The sequence below is a fragment of the Phyllostomus discolor genome, chromosome 2, assembly GCF_004126475.2.
Source record: "Phyllostomus discolor isolate MPI-MPIP mPhyDis1 chromosome 2, mPhyDis1.pri.v3, whole genome shotgun sequence".
In the NCBI taxonomy this organism is placed as follows: Eukaryota; Metazoa; Chordata; class Mammalia; order Chiroptera; family Phyllostomidae; genus Phyllostomus; species Phyllostomus discolor.
The window spans coordinates 213,852,093-213,873,105 of NC_040904.2; the positions used below are offsets into that span (position 1 = coordinate 213,852,093).

General features: G+C 55.6%; 1 protein-coding gene across 1 annotated transcript in view; it reads right to left on the bottom strand.

Moving 5' to 3' along the window:
- EFCAB6 (EF-hand calcium binding domain 6) overlaps positions 1 to 21,013 on the bottom strand; it is a 152,533-nt gene that overhangs the window by 72,073 nt on the left and 59,447 nt on the right. The window contains 3 exon segments of the mRNA XM_036019725.1: positions 1,964 to 2,074; positions 11,847 to 11,995; positions 17,966 to 18,090. Coding sequence (XP_035875618.1) covers positions 1,964 to 2,074; positions 11,847 to 11,995; positions 17,966 to 18,090 — 385 coding nt within the window.

Sequence of the window (21,013 nt, forward strand, 5' to 3'; positions counted from 1 at the left end):
CCGGCGGAGAGCTCTGTCCTGACGGCGCCTTGTGCGCGTGCCGGCCCTCTCGCCCCTCGGTCAGGGTTGGCCCCGGCAGGGAGCTGCGACCGGCCATCGTGTCAGCGTGGGCCCTGGTCTCCAGAAGGACCGGGAAGGACACTGCAATGCCAGCCGAGGCTGCCACCCCGTTCCGGGCAGCACACGGCAGCCACTGCCCACGTGAGCACGGAGGGCACAGAACCCTCACAACCCCTCGCCAGGCCCGGTGCCCGCTGTGCACCCTTGAGGGCCTAGGACCGCCCACGCCGGAGGGCAAGGCCAGGGCGCTGTGCACTCGGACCAGAAGGGGCTGCAGCGTCTCGTCTCATGGTGAGGCGCTGCCCTGCTCAGCACCGCTCCGACGGCCACCGCACCCCACGAGCTGAAGAATCAGCGTGAGCAGCTCCCCTGCTCTGCGGCGTGCGGGTGCGTCGGGGGGCTTCAGGGCCCCCCCTCCATGGCCGCCTGCTGTTTCCAGTTGTGCAAAAACATACACACACACCCCCCCTTACCACCGCTTTTCAGAAACCTAAAGCAGTGGAATCACTGAGGGGAGTTCCTCCTGTGCGTGTGCGTGTCAGTGTGGGCGCATGCGTGCATGTCCCGTGTGTGTGCATGCACGTGGCGGGGGTGCCATCCAGGACACGGTGCCATAAGGAGCAGCCTCCCTGGCCATGCCCACTCAATATCAGGGGCACCTCCCCCCCAGCTGGGACAACCAGAAATGTCTCGTGACGTTGCTGGACATCCCCCGGGCAGCACAGACTGCCCCCGGTTGGAAACCACTGCTTTCAAGTAAGTAAAATTCACATTTCCATTCGTGGGGTCTGCCGTCCGGGAGACACAGCGCTGCCGGCAAAGAAAACCACGAAGAAACAGGAGTGACGTCACTTAAGACATGAACTCACAGAGGTGCACCCCGAGAACGCGGGGAGGCAGGGGACCAGGCAGGTCGCCGACACGCGTAAATCCCCGAGACGCCGCGCGGACCCGGTGGAAGGGAACTCGCTCCGCGGTGCGTTTTACTCCACCAGGCAGCGCAGTGCGGCCCGTGAACGTGCGGAGGCCGTAAAGCCCGCCTTCTCTCTACGGTGTACACGGGCAACCGGTGCCGCTGCACATCGCACAGGCAAAGTACTTCCTAGGGCAAAAGGCTAAATTCCGACGTGTCATATTGTTAGGTACTTTTCAGAGTTCGGGGCCCCACCGCAACTTATACGACAATGCTAATCTACAGCTGTAATCGGCCCCGGCCGGGTGGTTCCGGTGGTTAGAGCGTCGTCCAGGTAGGCCGAGCTTGCGGGTTCGATCCCCGGTCAGGGCACACACCGGAATCAGCCAATGAGTGTGCATCAGTAAGTGAAACAACGAATCGATGTTTCTCCCTCTCTTTCTCTCTAAAATCAATCAATCAATAAAACTGTAATAGAAATCAGAACACACAGAAAAAAATGGCCCTCAAGGCAATAACCCCACGGCCCACAACGTCCGCACCACGCGGAGTGGCTGGAAAATCAGCTAACGTGTATCGCTCCTTGCCACGGAAGACCTCGCACACACGCGCTCACACCCAACTCTACCAGGGCACGCGTGCAGCCCCGAGGCAGTGCTGGCGTGACGCTGTGCGCGGCCGGCATGCCAGCTCGGGGTGCCGGCTCTGCCTCCACTGCGCTCCGCACCCGGGACCTTGTTAAGGCCCCTCGCGGTCTCCTTCCTCTCATCTAGGAACTGGAATGATCATCGTACCTGCCTTATAGCTTTAAGGTAATTCTAGATAAGAATGTACAGAAAATACTTTATAAACTGCGACTCGCTATGTGGAAGTTCGTAATTATTCCACGCAGACCAATCTGTCACTCGATCAGGGAAGGAACAGTAATCCGGGCGCTCCCCTCCCCGGCAGGTCTGTGCGACGCGGGTCCGGGGTGCCGTCTCCACACACCTCGCTCTTCTCGCCGGGGGGGCTGCGGGGCTCCCGTCCGTCCACGGGGGATCGTGCAGCAACGCTAGGAATTGCTTCCAATTGATTTTCTTGGTGGTTCTGAGCCCAAACCTGGATTTAAAAAAAAAAATGTTCAAACATTATTTCTTACAGCACTGCATGGATTAGTTGTTCAATATGGAATTTTAAACGGCAGCAATGAGTTTTTAGAAATTTTCAAATCTAAGGTAAACAAAACAATTTAGTAACATCATACTACAAATTGATTTTTAAAAAGCAAGGGAGAATCAAACTGACTATACATCCCCACGCCCCCATCTCCCGTTAGCTGGAGCACACACTGACGGGGGAAACAGAGGCGTTTGATCAAAATGCTGCCGTCCCTGAAACACTTCTTCAGATTCACCGCGGGAGGGGCACACTCACCGTGGGAGGGGCACACTCACTGTGGGAGCAGCACACTCACCATGGGAGGGGCACACTCACTGTGGGAGCAGCACACTCACCGTGGGAGGGGCACGCCCACCGTGGGAGGGGCACACTCACTGTGGGAGCAGCACACTCACTCACCGTGGGAGGGGCATACTCGCTGTGGGGGGAGCACGCTCGCTGTGGTGAGGCACGCTCACCGTGGGACGGGCACACTCTCTCACGGTGCAGGCAGAGTAAAGCCCACGCGGCGCCCACACCCTCACCCCTGGGGCTGTGGAGATGGGGCTTCCGTGGCCAGAAGCGCTCTGCAGGTGTGATCAAGGACACAGACCCGGGTGGGAGGGGAAGCAGCCCTGGCTGTCCAGGTGGGCCCCATCCAGCCCTCCGCCGGGACGGTGCAGGGGGTCCAACCCGAGGCCTGCGGGCCGTGTGCAGCCTATGGGTGTGGGCTATGGATGCGGCCCAGCACAAAACCGTGGGTTTACTTAAAAGTTAGTGTCTGTGTATTTAATGTGTGGCCCAGCGGGCACCAGAAGGTCGGACACCCTTGGGTGACAGCTAACAGGTCCGAACGCCCATCCCACGGGTACTGGGTCCCCACCGTCCTGGGTCGCTTACACACTGAGCATGCCCCACGCTTCCGTAACAGGTGGCAGGGGGAGTCTGTGCCGCGCTCCCTGGACAACAGATATGAGGTGCCCAGGCGGCCACGAGACAAACAGCCCCACTTTTGTTGCCGAAATCTCGCAGCTGAGAGAGGACTGATTTCGTCTGGATCGGTCGGGGGCCACGGGAGAGACAGCGGACAGGCATGTGTGTGTGTGTGTGCGCGCACGTGCGTGTGTGCACGGCCACACCCGGGTCACCTCGGCTCCTGCCCAAGACGGCTGGCTACCTGGACGAGCCAACGGGCCGCACCAGAGGCTGCCCCTCGCCACTGCCCGCTCGCCGGGAGCCCAGGAGGGAGCCAGCGATGAGCCGGGACGGACACGCACCCGCCCTCATCGAAGAACGAGGGGTGCGTCCCAGCGTGAAGCCCGAAATCCCGGCCGAGGCTCTCCGGAAAGGCGATGCCTTCCCACCTTCCACAGGCCAGAGGCGCGGTTTCCAGCTCAGGGCGGCAGTCAAGGCGGAACTTCCACGCCCGCCCCCTCCTCCTCCCCTTCCTCTGGGCGCTCCGGTTCCTGGAGGAGTCGGAGGGGGTTGGCACCAGGAGGAGGGAAGCCGACTGCAAAGTGGGAAGGGGAGACGTAGCCATCTGCTTCATCCCTGGGGGCTGCTGAGGCTCAGACGGAGGCCCCACTCCCACGGGGCAGTCCACCCTCGTCCGCTCTGCATGGGGCCCCCGTGGGTGGCCTCAGCTGGCCTCTGGCGCCTCGGCTTTTTCTTGGGTTGGCCAGTGGGGGGCGCCTGCAGGAGACTGGAAGGGGAAGGGGCGGGCGGGTCATTCCCCGGCCCCTCCCTGCTGGGCTGCAGACGGCTGGGCCACATTCTCCTCCCGCAGACTCCACCGTCTCTTGGGCGTCTTGGGCGACCCTCTCCTTCAGCCACAGTTGTTCAGTAACTGTGCCTTCCCGTGCCCCTTCAGGCCACGGAGAGGCCACGGCTCCCCCCTCCTCACCCCATCTACTGATTTCACTTAATCCCGGGATTAAGGGAGCTGACGCACAGCTCCCTCGCCCAGCCCCACCCTCCCGTGCCCCCCTGGAGTCACACTGCCCCCACCCCACTCCCAGCAACTGCTGACCGGGCCTCCATTCCTGTGGTTTTGCCTTTTCCAGAACTGCCTAGAAATAGAAGAGATCTTAGACTCCGAGTGTAAGAGGCTTGGGCAATCACTGGAAAGACACCCCGAGGTGTGGCTATTACACTTCCTAGAATCTGGGCTAAAAGGCTTGTATTTTCTCTCCAGGTACCAGCGGGGGTGGGAACTTCTCAACAGGAGGCGTGTCTGCATGAAGGCCCCCCCCCCACCACTGTGGGTGGGTGAGGCGTGTCTCCAGTGAAAGTGGGAGTCTGGGCACACTCCCTCCCTCCTCTCAGCCCCCCTGAAGCCTCGCTCCCCCTGCTCAGAGACTGGCGTTATTCGCAACGGGTCTGCTCTGTACGGAAGGCTCGGCGGCAGAAAAGCACAGCGTGCTGGCAATAAAGGTCACGTCAGCTGTTCAATTAAAGCCTACTGTTACATTAAAAAGTATAGATGGGAAATAGCTTTTAAGGCCTCTAAAATATTATTTGGATTAAGGTTTTATGCCTCATTACCAAGCTGTTAGTGTTTTATGTTTAGGCCCTAGACCTTGAGTATTTAAAAGAATAACAAACTTAAACGATGCCAATTTTTTTTCCTGTAATATCCATTCTTAAATTGCATAGTAAGACTAATTTCTCAAATCATTTTGCTAGGCATGAGAGATTAGATTTTTACTTCCCTCTTTATTATTTCCTGTATTTTTTTTTTTTTGCCTTTAACACAGCATGTGTTTTTAAGTTTTATTTCTTAATTTAAAATGCAGTAAAATGGACTTGTTCTTTCGGTGTACAGTTTTGCAAGTTTTAACACACACACAGGGACGCCCCACTTTCGTGCGCCCCACAGATACTGCGCCTTTACAACTGGCAAAGGACCGGCTTCCCTGCGGCACTCACTGTGTGGCGGTGGCTGGAACGCAGCCCACAGCCCGGCCAGGGCGTTGCCCACACACTCGGGCAACGCGCACACTCGGGACACGGCGGAGCTCCGGCAGCCCACCCCTGCCCGTGTGCCCCTCTGCAGTCACCCCCCCCACCCCCGGCCCCTAGTCCTGGGAACCGTGGATCTCCCCTCCGTCCCTGTGGTTTCGCCGTTCTGCGGGGCACGAGAGGGGAGCAAAGACAAGAGGGACGGCGGGGCCGGGCCGCCCCATGCCGACACTAGCCCCAGCTCGAGCTCACACCTCCCAGGCCGACGGCCTCGTGGCGGACTCCAGCAGACGCCCCCTCAGGAGGGCATGTACTTGGTGGGGGGGCCCTTAACAACGATGTCTACACTCAGGACAGGGGTGCCAGCCTGGCTGTGGCAGTGTGGGGAGCCCGTGTGCTCTCGAGAGGCGTGACGGGGAGCCACAGGGCCGAGGGCCGGGCCGCTGTGCACAGAGCACCACAGAGACCGTCCGACGGCCCGTCCATCCGCACGCGGCGGAGCGCCCGAGGGCGGGGCGGGGGCGGGGTGGAAGCGCCCGGTCAGCCGAGTCCCGGGTGAGAATTTAAAGCTGACCGAGGAGACGTCAGAAACAACGGGGGGAGGAAGGGTTCTCTGATAAGTGGTGATGATCGAGCAGATTACCTACTTGGAAAAAATTTTAATTTGGATACCCACCTTCTGTCAGAATGCATTATGAAGTGATTTGTTTTGTTTTCAAAAAATAAAAAAAATAAGGAACAGGGTAGAAAAAGTCTTTTTCAAGCCTGGGCAAGGATGATGAATTTATAGATTTTTAAGCCACAGAAGACATCCCAAAAAAGAAGATTAATGTGTTTGATTATATTAAAATGTAACTTCAAACGCAGAGCTGCCGTGTGGCGGGGAGGGAGCCGGCGCGCCGGGGGACGCGGCCGCAGCGCCTCTGGGGGAGGGGCCTGCGCGTGACTACGGACTCACCGGAAAACGGCTGCACCGGGGGCGTCAAACCCGTTCTCACCGGGGGCCACATCAGCCTCGCGGTCGCCTTCAAAGGGCCGAAATAACTTTAGGACTGCATACATGTGGCGACTTCTCAACAGTGAAGGAGCTGAAATTACACCTGGCCCGTTGAAGGCAACTGGGAGGCTGATGTGGCCCCCAGTGAAAACGGGTTTGACGCCCCTGGGCTAATCGAAGAAGTGGTAACCCTGACTTAGAAACCACCAGTGGGGCCGTCAGGTGACTGGGGCGCAAGGAGACTCCCGTCGGGGAGACACAGCCTTGGAAGACGGCCAACCTCGGGGTCACTTCCAAAATCCCAAGTTCAGCCAATGCCGAGGCACCACTTAGGCCCCTTCGGTTATCCATACTCGGAAACAATGTTGATATTCACGCTGGAAAGGAAACAAAACTAGAGCAGTCAGTTACACAGTGTCAGTGGCACTATAAACCACGCTTTTCAAGAGAATAGTTTTGCAATCCTCATAAAAATCCGCAAAAGCCTTCATGCTCCAGCCTTGAGTCCGGCTCCAGAAAGACGCACCCACGAGAGGAAAGAAGGCGCCCGCCAGAGCGAAGAGCCGTCTGTCTGCCCACGGCACCCAGCGCCGACTCCACCCGAGGGCCCCGGCCGGGCCGGCCTCTCCTCCTCACCCCAGCTGCAGACACACGCACCGGCTTCTGCCAGGCCCGGACACACACACCGTGCGGGCAACGCCTGACCTCTCAGGCGCTGGTTTAAATCTCGAGTTTCCTGAGAGGCCTCACCAGGCCACTCTGGAAGAGTCCGAGCTCTCCCCTGGCACTACTGTCCATGACAGTGCCCGCCCCGCACACCTGCTCTCAGTAACCACCCGCTTGCCGGGCCCCTCGAGGGCCGGGCAGGTGTCTGTCTTCCTCTCCCACGAGTCCCCGGTGCCCGGCGCAGGCCTGGTGCCCAGCGAGCGCTCGAGAACTGCTTGTTGACCGACTAGAGTGAACAAATGAATAGACAGTCACGTGCAAAACTAAAAAGAACCTGAACGCTCACATGATGAGAAAACGGATACATCCGAGGGTTCCAGTCCAAGAGCCCTAGAGTGGGCCGGACCCGGTGGAACCGGCCCCTCTGAGAGGGCCGTGTGCTCCCTCCGGCCACCCACGCTGGAGACCCCCGTGCGCTCTCCTCTCCCCGTGGGGTTCCGCCCGGTTCCGCTCCCTCTCCCTCTCCGGAGACCCTTCTAACTGCCCGGTCCGCAGGAGGGCACGGAGGTGAGATCTCCGGCAACACAGCGGGTCTGCCCCAGCCTCCTGGTCCGATCACACAGACTCATATCAAACACGCCTACCGTGACTGGAGTAAACGTCTCAAAATCACTTTGAACTCACAGCCGACGCGGACACCAAGAAGGGGCTGTGTGCAGGCTCGAGCGGCCGGGAGGGAACCAGCTCCAGAGCCGCGGGGACGCGCGTCGGCGCCACAGTGGCATCCCAGGGCCCGAGGGACCGCGCGGGGCTCTGGGCGGCATCCACCGTGGGCTCTAAGGGGCGGGGGGGGGGGGGGGTGTCCCGCCCACTGGGGGGTGGGAGAGCCGGGGTTGGCCAGGACTGGGAGTAGCCCCGGCCCGCTGGAGACAGGCAGTGAGCTAGAGCGGATTACAGAGGCACAGCGGGAGTGCAGGGAGTGCAGCCCGGAGAGGTCAGGACAAGGGAAACGCCAGAGAGGGTCTGAGAGACAGGGCAGTGGAGCGAGAGGGTCCGGGGCGCCTCAGACGGGAGTCCCAGGAGACGACCTGCGGCGGTGCGGTGGGGACAGTGGGGACCGTGACCCAGGGACAAGAGCCGAGACCGTCCTCAAGTCCGTGGAGCCACGAATCCCCCAGCGAGACGGCGGGGCAGATGAACGGACCAGTGTGCCCAGACGCACTGTAACCAGAATGAAGAGAGAACCGTACAGGCGAGCAGGAAGTGCAAGAAACCACCACCTCTCTGAGGTGTCGGCAATGACACGGCAGACCCTCACGGCAAGAACAGAGGCCAGGGCACCACCGACGACGACAGCTTCAGGGTGCTCGGAGACAGTAACTCTCCCACAGGAATTCTCTCCCCGGTGAATCCACCTTAGAGAGTGAGGGGAAGCAGACGCGCTCCGGAGACAACGCCCGCACCCCCCACTCCCGGGGCCTCGCCCACGCACTTCAGGAGCCGGGTCCGGAGGACGGGCAGGGACGTAAGGAGCAGTGACGGCTGACGAGCTGGCAGACCCGAGACAATCCAAACAAGCACAGGCCACACTGAATAACAAGAGCAGGAACTAATCCAGGTCCTATCAGAAAGAGGCAGGCCCTGGCCGGGTGGCTCTGCGGGTTGGGAGTCGTCCCGTAAACCAAAAGGTTGCAGGTTTGATTCCCACTCAGAGCGCGCACCAAGGTTGCAGGTTCGATCCCTGGTCAGGCTGTGTACAAGAGGCAACAGACCGATGTTTCTCTCCCCCATCGATGTCCCTCCCTCTCTTCTCTCTAAAATCAATAAAAACATCCTTGAGTGGAGATTTTTAAGAAAGAGGCAGGATCAAAGCACTAGGCAACAGTGACATGGAAGTTCAAGGTGCTTGTTTTATTCACAGCAGGGATAGTAACTTTATGCTTTATACGTTTAGAGTATGTAAAAGTTTCAAGGGTACGCTCTCTGAGAGCAGATAAAATGTGTAAGTCTCAAGGCAAGGGAGAGAGAAAAAGAGCAATAAGGAGAACTCAGACAGACCCGAGCTTGACCGCGGAAGACACACAGGGACGGTGGAGCGGGCGAGAGAGCACAGCACGAAGGGGCGGGAGAGTCCCCAACAGCCACCACCATGCACGGAAACAGACTAAACCTCGCCATTAAAAAGGCAAAGACGCTCACTTGGGAGTGCTGAACACACGGACATTGGCTGTTTTACAAGAAACACACCTAGAACATGACAAGCAAAGGACAAAAGTAAAGAAAAGCTGCGGACAGATGTCCCTGACGAACACGGATCAGAAAAGGCTGGTACGGTGCTCTGACACCGGGCGAGAGGGTGAGAACGGGTAACTATGTGGGGACTAGCTCACCAGGAAGATGTGACGAACCTTTTCTCCCAGAGCCGGGCGCCGGGGCCACGCCGGATTCACAGCTCACACCGTCAGCACCTGAGCACCGACCTGCTACAGTCTCTGGTGCCTGTCCCACCGGGCGGTCTGGGTAAGTGGGGTCCAGGGCACGACTCGGAAGGCCCTGGGCCCCTGGCTGGACCGGGTCATTGAGACAGCCCGGCGCTGGTGTCTTCAGCCCGCTCATCCGCCCACTCCAGCCTGGGTCTGAGTCCTCAGAGCCCCCCACTCGCTCCATAAGCCCCACCAGGCCGGGGCTGTTTGTTATTTCCGTCTGCGCTCCCGGCACCTCCCCCGATGTCTGGCGGAGAGACACACTCCATGCGTATCCGCTGAGCCTACAGTCTGGAAGACTATGAAGGCAGGATGAAGGATGTCTGTAATATGCATCCCTATTTTACAAGCACAACATAAAACTGTAGATATGCTTGGATTACGAATACGTAAAAATTATATATCTGCGTGGACACAAACGGAACAGAATGCGGGAAAATGAAAGCAGTAAATCTGTTATGTAAGGTGGATGGTGATGTTTGTTGCTCATTTTTCTTATTGCTGTTAAATTATTATTTGTATGATTTTGAAAATGAAATTAAAAATGTCTATATAACTTTTAGTTATCCCAGAAAGTAATCCCTAAAAAGCCTCACCACGCACAGGCAGGGCAATAAAGCCGTTCGCTGCACCACGGAGGTGTTTACTCCCAGGGCCGGGCTCTGCCTTCCGCTGCAGAAGCCGCGTGGTCGCGTGCGGTGACCCTGAACACGCGGGGCACTGAGAGGGAGGGGGCCAAGGTGGGAGACGGACCCGCTGGGCCAACTTAGTGCTGCTCCGCCCTCTCCCCCCACCTGGGAAGCCTCGAGGTGCCCGGCACGGACTCAGCACGTCCCCTGAGAGGAGGTCCTCGGAGTTCCCCGGACGGAGAACCAGGTACGTGAGAGGCAGTGCTCCTTGCCCAGAGTGAGGGCTGCACGCACCTTTTCTTTTTTAAAAAACTTTTGATTTATTTATTTATTTTTAGAAAGGGAAGGGAGGGAGAAAGAGAGAGAGAGAGAAACATCAATGTGCGGCTGCTTGGGGTCATGGCCTGCAACCCAGGAATGTACCCTGGCTGGGAATCGAACCTGGGACACTTTGGTTCACAGCCCGCGCTCAATCCACTGAGCTACACCAGCCAAGGCTGCACGCACCTCTCCCAGTGGAAAGGAAACAGGGGTCCTCGGAGAGACGGCCGGCTCCAGGTCGGGGCAAGGGGTGCACCGGGGCACCCGGAGCACTGTCCTCCAGGAAGCCAGGGAGCCGCCAGGGGCTCTGAGGGTCACGACAGCAGGACGCAGGCCAGCGCCAACAGGTTCCCACTGGCCCAGGTGGAATGGATTACATAGCAATGAGAACAACTCTAATGGGTTGAGACGCATCAAATAAGCTCACGTCCATGAATTCATAAACATATATATATATATATTAATCCTCACCTGAGGATATGTTTATTGATTTCAGAGAGAGGAAGGAAGAGAGAAACATCAATTAGTTGCCCCCGCCCGTACACACCCCGGGTGGGAATTGAACCTGCAACCTATCTGTATGCCCTCACTGGAGACTGACTGAACCTGCCACCTTTTGGCGTACAGAACAACACCCAGCCCACTAAGCCCCCTGGCCAGGGTCATAGCAATATTTTCTAAGAAAAACCGCTCCCCGCTCACTTGTGGAGGATGCAGGACACCAACCCATTCGAGGATGAGTAAGTGCAGAGCGAGAACCAGGGACGCCCCGGCCTTCTCGTGTTCATGGTGTGTCACTGTCGCCACATCCCTGGGGACGGGGTGTCACTGCAGAGGGGTTCCCACCAACAGAGGCAGAGACGGCGCAGGCGGACCACCACTGCTCGACAACCACCCACCAGTGAGTCGCCACTCGCCCCGCCCACACGGCCGCTGACGTCGTGGGGAGAGAGACCGCCTGTCCACCCGCGCTTGCCCCCCAGGAAGTGTTCTCGCCCCCAGACGGAACATGGGTCTGTGTATCTCTCTGTGGGGGGGGGCTGGGGGGAGACAGGAGGACACAGCCACGTCACTGTGGGTGCAGCCGGTCGGACTGCCGCCGTCAGGAACGCCACGAAACAAACCACCCAGACGCCTCCTACCAAGGCCTCCCGGGGGAGGTAGTCGGCAGCGGGAGAGGGGCCCGGGGTCACAAAGACTTGTGGCGAGTCACTCAGTTGAAATGTACGGGCCTTACTTGGATCCTGACTCAAACAAACTAGAAAAGAAAATATGAGACAACCTGTTAAATCTGACCCCTCACTGGAGGTTTATCATCATCCTCCACGATTCTGTGAGGTGCGAAAACGGTGTTCTCACCATGTTTTTAAGAAGAGTTCTTATCTTCGAGAGACACGGTGAGGTCTTCGCAGTGACACGTGAGGTCCGGGACGTGTCCCGAGCCCTCCGGGGCGGGGGGGGGGGGGCAAGGGCCAGGCCGGGCACGGAACGCGGGGCTGCAGCCGACCGCGGGAGCCGGCTGCGGGCCCCCGCCCTGCCTCCCCTCGCTTGCGCGTGCACTTGAAATCTCCGACAGCAGCAAGTCCGAAGCGTTAATAAGAAGTAAACGGAGCCGTTCCCGATCCCCGCGGCGGGCGTCTGGGGAGGAGCGCGTCGGGGAGACGACGGGCTCTTACCTTTTCATCAGCTGGATGAAAACCCTCCTTGGGAGCCGGCGCACGAAGGTGTCCAGGACGATCTTGAGGTAGTTCAGGGATATGTACCCGCACTGGGAGGGGTCCCCCGCACTCAGGGCCTTCTCGATCTTCTCCCGGGACTTCGAAAACTGCGGCGAGAGAAAATTAGAGTGTTGCCTCCCCGGGAATCGACTGCACGGAGCTTTTCAACCGTGTTATTATTTTATTTTATTTTATTTTATTTTTTTGCCGAAATCCCTTCCCATTTTCCTCTCCAAAAACTGATCAAAAAGGTTGCCGTGGCATGCGCTGCGCCTCACATGTTTAATTGATGAGCTTCCCCACAACGGCGTCGCCAGCCGCAGCCACGCGAGCAGCGGCGGTGAGGCGGGCGTGCGTCTCGGGGAAGGCAGCACACGCCACGGCCCCGCCTCCCACTCCAGAGCCGGGGCGCTCCGCGGGGCTGCCGGTTTGATGCATCTTCCTCAATATACCTCGGAGCCGGCCCCTGCTGCGAGCCCGCCCTCCGCTCCCCCCCGATCAAGTCCGGGCGATCGAACAGGAAAGCTGGCCACATTTTATTAAAAAATACAAGCAGCCTTTGCAGTGAGGAAAATTATTAATGTAAAGGTTGCACGAACAGGACACATTGGACAATTCTTTAATTATTCTCTTTTTGTTGCTGGGGGAATTACGAAGAGCCAGGGTGAATGTGCTTTGCTTGTGGGACTTCTAAAATGCCGTAAAGTAGGTTAACTGCTGGTTTTTATATGACTCATAAAAATACTATGAAGATTGGTTTTCTTTCCAAAGGTTTTCCTGCTGTTTATTATCAAGTAATAACAATGTTCTCCAATGTTTCCAACCCTCTCCACTTTGTCTGACTTCGGTTTCCTGCCAGCTGGAGGAAGGTGAGCAGAACAGCCACCATCTTGGTTCTAAGCTGCTGGCACCTGGAACTACATGTCCAAGGGTCTCTGTCCACAAAAGTAATAAGGAGACTCGTTACAAGTTCCTTGGACTCTCCAGGAATACTAGAAACCTGTAGAGAAAGTCTCGGAAAATGCTTAGAGACTCACAGAGCCTCAGCTTCTCAGAAAGTTGTGCACAATGAACCCGAAGTGTGGCTAAACTTGCGTGCCTCCCTTTCAGGGGGGTGGAGTCCCTGGGGGAGGCCCCCGGGGAGGTGTGTAGGGCCTCGGGGTGCTCACTGGATGCGGGAGTCCACTTTGACCCTCTTACTGACATTTGGCCTCCAGCAACATTTGTTTCAGGAAAGGGTTGCTGGCAGGCGGCAGCAGAAAAAGAGCAGGGGGTGAAACACGGTACCTTTGTGACAAGTGCAACCTTCTAGAATTTTCACTGTGACTGTTTACAATGAAACAAAAGATAAAAATGCAAGCAATTCTGTAAAATATAAGAAAAAGACATGAAGGTGCCTGGAAGCCTCGCTACCCATTTTTGTACACATTTCTCCTGTGATAATCTCCCGTGATAATCATATACACATAACATGTGTATAATGGGATCGGCCCTGGCCGCTGCGGCTCAGTGGGCTGAGTGCTGGTCTGGGAACTAAAGGGTCTCGGGCTGCATCACCAGTCAAGGCACAGGCCTGGGTTGCAGGCCAGGTCCCCAGTGGGGGGCGTGTGAGAGGCAACCACACATTGATGTTTCTTTTCCTCTCCTCCTCTCTCCATTTCCCTCTCCCTAAAAATAAATAAATAAAATCTTCTTTTAAAAATGGGATCCTATACCTTCACGTTTGACAAATGCTTTTTCATTTAACAAGGTGTCATGAGTATTCCCAGAAGAGCCAGCATCTACCTCCATCACACTTTTCGGTGGCGTGTGGCGCGCTGCCACACTGTCAGCGGACACCTGGAAGGTTCGCTCCTCTTCCACAGTTACACGCTCGGTTTGCGTACATGTCCCGAGCCCCCGTCTAAGTGAGGTCTCCCTGTTGTTCCCTCTCGTCACACCTGTCCTTTGCTGTCACGCCCCTCAAGACAAGCTGTATTTAGGACTGTGTCTGTGAGTCTGTTTTCTGAATGTGTTTGCTGGGTGTGCCCCTCCCTGAAGTCCGGCCACGCAGTCGCCGTGAGAGCAGGGACTGTCCCCGTCTGGTTCACCACTGATTGATTACCTAGGGCGAGGAACAATTCGGCATGCAGTAGGCACTCATCAAATAGCTGCTGAAAATGAATTTTTTAACGAAATATGTTCTAAAGGAAGGTTGCAAAACAGCTATGGGCACATCAGCTTAAAAAAAACGCACGTGAAAAGTAAGAGCGGCATCCCACCTGCCCCAGAGCGGCACCGACTCAGAGCTCGGACAGCGCCGAGTGCTGGAGAGCCCTCAGGACGGCAGACAGTCTCATCTGTGGCAGGAGGGGCACGAACATCCTGGAAACGCCAGCGCCGCCAAGGAAAGCCGAGGAGCACGCTCCCCGCATGCCGGAGGGTCGTCTCGCACGGCATGATTCCTGGGGAAGCTTTCCCACGTGCACCGGAAGGTGTGCACACGCCCACGTGAGGCAGCACGTCTGGGTGAGCACCCAGCAGGGAGCAATTCGAGTGGCCACGCCTGGGGGAGTGTGTGATTTGTGCATATTTAGATCGAGGAACACTCTACAGCAGGGACACTGGCAACACAGCTGTGTCCATAACAAGGTGACTCCGCCCTAACCACGCAGAACAGGATGAAAGTGAGTGGGTTTCCAACGCTGTGGACACGCTACGAAAAAAGAAAACAAGAAACAAGTATCAAGCAAAAGACGAAGAAGCCAGTCTGGGTGGAAACCGTACAGAAACAATGGATCACCTATAAAGGTTTCATGCCATTAAAAGGAGCTCAATAAATATATAAAATCATTAAAGGAAAAGCTCAAAGAGAAGATGGAAAAACAATAAAAGCGATGAGAAGGGATATTTCAAAGGGAAGAAAATGGAAAAGAAAAGCAACATCATTACAGGAAATGATAAATCAGAAACAGCAAGAATCAGCGATGAGGCTGAAATTAAAATGAAAAGTAAAGGAACCGCCTGGAAGGCCTCAGGGAAGGCGGAGGAAGTGGGCATCGCGGTGACAGCGATTCCAGGAAGATGACAGCGACCGAGGACAGGCAAAGACGACCAACGCGCTGGCGACCCCGAGTCCCCTGAAGGGAGGACAGAGGGAGGACGGGGAGGGGCAGGAGAGGGGGCGGAGCGAGGGAGGGGATTCGGTGAACCAACAGGGAAAACTTCCCCGGAACGAAAGAGCTAGTCTGTGCAGCAAAGAACCCGCCGGGCTCCAGGAAACTTGGACTATATGCCCCACACCAACGCAGCTTACTTCTGCTTTTTAATTTCAAGGATCAGGAGGAGATACTTCCGGCGTCTAGGCAGGGAAGCAACCACCTACAAGGGAAGGAGAAGGTGAGTGGACCTCAGGCTTCTTCTCAAGAGCGCCCAGGGCCAGAGGACAACGGGAAACGCAGCGCTCAGAGAAAGGGAAAGCTGGAGGGCAGAGCCAGACCCCGCCGGGTCTGTGCCCCAGCCAAACAGCAAAGGGGAGCGGCTCTCCGAAACGAAAAGCAGAGGGAAAGCGCACCCACAAGCCTTCCTCAAGGAAACGACTAGACCCTGAAAGCAGCCAAGCCGAGAATAAACCAGAACGAAGAACTGGAAAGGGGAGAAAGTGCTGACACGAAGCATGGCGGTGAGGCCAGGTGCCCATAAAAAGAAGGCAAAGCCCCGGGGAAGCCCAGTAACAGGGCGCAGTGCAGGCTTGAGGAAGTCTGAGAAGGAAGCGCAAACAGCAACAAACTGGGAGGGGCACGGGGGGGGGGGGGGCGCGGTGGCAGGAAGCTCAGCGGGGAGAAGCCCCTGCTGTCTGTAACTAATAACACATGCTTCGACCTCCCCCTGCCCCCCCCCCCCGAAATTTGCCCAGTTCCTCACAGCTTTCTCAATTGCTCTTCTCGCCTCCAACTCCCTTTTGGGACCCAGCGACTCCTGAGCCGATGGGACATTTATCCAAAGTCCAGACGTGACTCCGGTTTCACGTGAGGACAGCACTGTGGGCGAGGACGGGGGTTGAAACTCGGCTCTGGGGTCACCTCGGGCAAGTCCTTTATCCTCTTGTGCCTCAGTTTCCCTGGCTGGGAACAAGGACGATGACAGTTGCTGGCAAGACTGAACAGGGGACCCCTGGCAGGTAGGCAAGCCCCCAAAACACTGAAACTCGACATGCCTTATTTGTAAAAGAAAAAAAAAAAAAGCATGAGCCCTGGCTGGCATAGCTCAGCGGATTGAGCGCGGGCTGCGAACCAAAGTGTCGCAGGTTCGATTCCCAGCCAGGGCACATGCCTGGGTTGCAGGCCACGGCCCCCAGCAACTGCACATTCATCATGTTTCTCTCTCTCTTTCTCCCTCCCCCAAAATAAATAAGTAAATATTTTTTTAAAAAGCATGGTTCTCTTCTCATGAAGTTGCTTCTCCCTGAGCTTCCACTCGCCCACCCCCCGAGGTGGCCGACCTTCCACGGCCGACAACAGAGCCAGGCCCAGAATTCTATTCTCCGAACACTGCCTTTGATTGTTGTGGGGTAGTAGGTTTTAAACCACTTTTCATTCCTCTCCTTGTTACACTTTTCAGAACTGCTCACATTTTTTGTAACAGCCATGCGTTTTATAACACTCAAGTTTTCATGAAAACAATAAACTCTCGAACAGACAACAGAAGTTCTACCGGTGGACCGAGTGTACGGAAGCGCTTCCTTCTCCCACGCCTGACCAACGTCGGCTGTTCTTCATTTTTTAAAAAATAAATGTTAGATTTTTTTGTTGTTTTTTTAAAGATTTTATTTATTTATTTTTATAGAGGGAAGGGAGGGAGAAAGAGGAAGAGACAGAGAAACATCAGTGTGCGGTTGCTGGGGGTCATGGCCTGCAACCCAGGCATGTGCCCTGACTGGGAATCGAACCTGCGACACTTTGGTTTGCAACCCACACTCAATCCACTGAGCTACGCCAGCCAGGGCTTTGTTCTTCATTTCTTCACTGACGGGTTTCTACTGAAAGTTTTAGATTAGTGATTTGTGAGAGTTCTACGTATGTTAGGAGCAGTTACCATTTACCTGTCATTACTATGGCACACAGTTCGCCACGTTTATCCTTTGTTTATACGGAGTTTTGCCATAGAGGGTTTTTTCATTTTAGTGTAGTCTAATTTATCAGTCTTTTTCTAAATGGTTTTTGGGCTGTACTTCACGTTTAAAAATCTCAATGTCAAGATTAAAAATTTTTCACCCACAGTATTTATTTCTCAATGTGAACAGCGGCCGCACACAGGACGTACTCTGGTGTGAGGAGCGGGAGCTGCAGCTCCCCCGCAGGGGGCCAGCCGGTGAGCCGCCCCGACCAGGAGCGGCGCCCCGCCCCAGCCCACCAGGCCTCCCGCCACCAGCCACGCCCGCCCGGGAAATCGGCCTGCTACCCAACCGCTGCTCTCATCAGTTCCGTGACCGAGACCCCGCCGGTGCCAGGCTGTCTTCATTACGGTACCTTTATAGCGTTTTACATGCAATAGGACAAGTCCTCTATTACGACTTTGAGAAAGAAAAAAGTATATATATACGTGTGTGTACGTGTGTGTACGTGCATGCATATACACACGCACACGCGTCTCTCTCATCTAGAGGTGTGGAGATCAGGCATTAATAATGAATCTTCCAATCCAAGAACTAGAAAAGGCCTCTTTATTTATTTACGTTTTTCTTTATTCTCTCAGTAAAGTTGTGTCATGTTTTTATATGGCTTAAATATTTCTTGTAAGCGTTAGTGTGTGGGCGGCGCAGGGGACGCCCTTAACCAACGCAACGTCCCTGGCGTCACTGCAGGAGGGGGGTGGAGCCAGGGCAGGGGAGGAGCCAGGGACAGGGGGGTGGAGCCAGGGGCAGGGGTGGAGCCAGGGGCAGGGGGGTGGGGTCAGGGGGCGGAGGCAGGCCCAAAGCTAACTTCAGAAACAACGTCCTGTCCAATGGTCCAGTCGGCAGCTGCCGATCTCCCTGCCCGCAGCTGCCAATCTCTCAGCCCGCGTGCTCGGTGACCTGGAGACTGGGGAAAGGCTCTTACCTCTTGGCAGAAGGCCCTCCCGATTTCATCTAAGGAGTAGTCTTCCCAGGTACTTTCAGGCAAATCCGAACTGAAGAGGTAGTCCCTTCTGGAATTTTTGACTTGTTGATTCTCCCATGACATCTCTATTGAAACAGAAGAGCTTCAGTCTATCGATACAGTCAAAGGTACATTTAAATGTCAAGTTTCCTTTTCCTCGTAACCTGACTGGTCGAAACTGAGACCTGAATAAACCAAGACCACGATGAACTATGTAATGAATGCTGCTGCAGTACCTCGATGAACGCGTTAGAAGAAAAATAAAATTAATCTCCTTGCTGTCTTCTTCTTGGATAAAACTTGGAGTAAAACATATACCAAGTAGCACAATGAAACTACAATAGAAGAAAATGAAGATGAGTACTACATAATACACAACAGCTGAGTGAGACGTTCTTTCTCACTAACACTTGAGCGCCAGAGATCACTGAAATGATGACTAGGTCTGACAGTGTATTTACTTTTGTTTGGTTGCACACACACACACACACACACACACAACAATGAAAGAAAGATGGGTGGGAAAAACTACTGTTAATGCCCACGAGAAATACAGGTAAATTTCCATAATACAGGAGGAGCTCTTCCAAGTCAGGGAGACAAATACACTGGGCAGAGCAACAGACCGAGGTTATAAACAGGTAATCCACATAAAAAGGACTGAAAACAAAAACCCAACAAATGTATGAGAAACGGCTCGAAGTCACTGGTAGTTCTTAAAGCCTAATTAAAACGAGTGAACATTTTGTCCCGCCTGGCGAGTCGGCAGGGACCGCAGGGAGCGGTGAAGGACCAGGCGCTGGAGCCTGCTCGGAGAAGACCCAGGACGTGACCGCTCCTGAGTCCCTTCCGGGGCCTGACGGCGCAGGGCGGAGAGGCTCGCCGGCAGACTCGGGCGGGAGGGGTGCTCTCCGCACCGTTGACGGGGGAAGAAGCTGACACAATTCCAGTGCTCACGGGGAGGGGGGGAGAGAGAGAGGGCTGGCTTCATAAACCACGGCTCGTCCGGTCTATGAAATACTACCCATATATTAGCCCTAGCTAGCATAGGTCAGTGGATTGAGCACAGGCTGTGAACCAAAGTGTTGCAGGTTCGATTCCCAGTCAGGGCACATGCCTGGGTTGCAGGCCATGACCCCCAGCAACCACACATTGATGTTTCTCTCTCTCTCTTTCTCCCTCTCGTCCCTCTCTAAAAATAAATAAATAAAATCTTTATAAATAAATAAATAAATAAAATCTTAAAAAAAAAAAAAAGGAAATACTACCCAGACGTTTAAAACAAAGGTGTCTGTCTTAATTAATGGATGTGGGCGTTTTTCTTTGACATAGAGTGTTTCATGATCGAAAGGAAAAAACGACTAGCATAATTTAATTCTCATTTTAACACTTATTTTGTGTATCTGCCGATGCATCCATCCACCCAGCCATCCATCCATCCGTCCACCGGCCCGCCCATCCGCCCACGCATCAGAAACGAAATCTCGGAGGCGAATACACCATTGTTTTGTGTCCATGTGTTTTCTGTTTTTTGGTGGGGTTTTTTCTGCAACAAGCGTGTATTATTTTTATGATAAAAGATAATGAAATAAATCTAAAATATAGGCATTCCTTCCTCAAAGCTGATGGCAAAGAATCACAAATGGTTTCCCAGATTTATTTCCTAACATGTCTGCAAATAAGCCTCACTCAAATTAAGCACACTTGTAACTACTCAGCTGTAGTTAGCAAACTGCCAGTCATCTGGAATTCCACTTCCTACCAAAAGAAGGAAGGAAGGGAAAAAGGAAGGAAGGAAGGAAGGAAGGAAGGAAGGAAGGGACGCAGGCAGGTGGGGGTGGGGGTGGGGGTGGGGTGGGGAGAGGCAAGGCCTCCGCAGCGGACTCTGGCAACACAATGAAACACAAAGCCAGTCTGTCCTTCAGAACTGGACCCAGGATGCTGGGGCCGGGGCGGGCGGAGCACTGGGACGCGGGCTCTCAGCCTCCCTGAGAGATGAGGAAGCCACGCCCCAACCACGCTCTGCCCTGGCCACGCACTTGCTGACAGTGCGTCCTACGCCCCCTCCGCTCTGGCGGCGCTGGTGCATGGATGGAGGCTCTCGGGGGCGCACGCAGCACGTCCAAGGAAACCCACGGGGCTCCGGAACCATGGAGCCAGGCCCCAGGGGGTGAGGGGCTGTCAAGGCCAGAGAGACCTGCCCTCGGGAGCCGCCTCCAGGCACCGAGTGGCTGCAGCAGCCCGGGTCCGCAGGCTGCAGACCCGACCACACCCCATCCGTTACACCAGGTTTTGGTGAAGCTTCGCCATTCCTGCCACCTCCCTGTAGTCCCTAAATTTCCTCTGAAGGAGTCTCGCTCATTTTGTAATGGGGTGCAGAGCAGAGGCCCCCTGAAACCCCCCCACACCTGGACTGGGGGAAGGGGAAAGTGGAAGATGTGGTGGTTAAGACACTATGCATTAACAATGGCAGGCTGATAGCTTTGCTGCCGCCCCAGGCAAAAGGTGTATGTGACTTTCAGAGGGAATAGTGACTCGAGACACAGCCAGGGGAGGTGGATGCCCATCCCGGATGTCCTGTGCATCATGGGTAACTCTTGCCCTGACTAAACATGGCAGGTGAAAGAAGGTAAAAGATGTGGGGGAACTGGCAAAAGCAGCACATCCTAGGAGGGACTAGCTAGGAGGTCACATAGGAAGGTCCAGGCCATGCATTTAAAACCACGGTGGGCTGAAAGGGAAGGGGACTCCGCCATGTGGCCTGGGACAGGAAGGAGGAAGACACTGTGCCGCCCGTAGCAGGGCAGCAGCCCCGAGGGCTGGAGGGCAGGGTGTGAGGAGGAGCTCACGGAGGTGTGCGGGGACCTGCCAACCAGGCACGGGCTCGTGGGAGACCTTCGGAGCCGAGCTGCACTGCGGTGGCCGGGAAGGCTGAGCGCGGAGGCCCGCTTCTCTGAAGGACATGCGGAGAAGCCGCTCCCCGGGGCGTGTACCCCTCTGGACCCCACC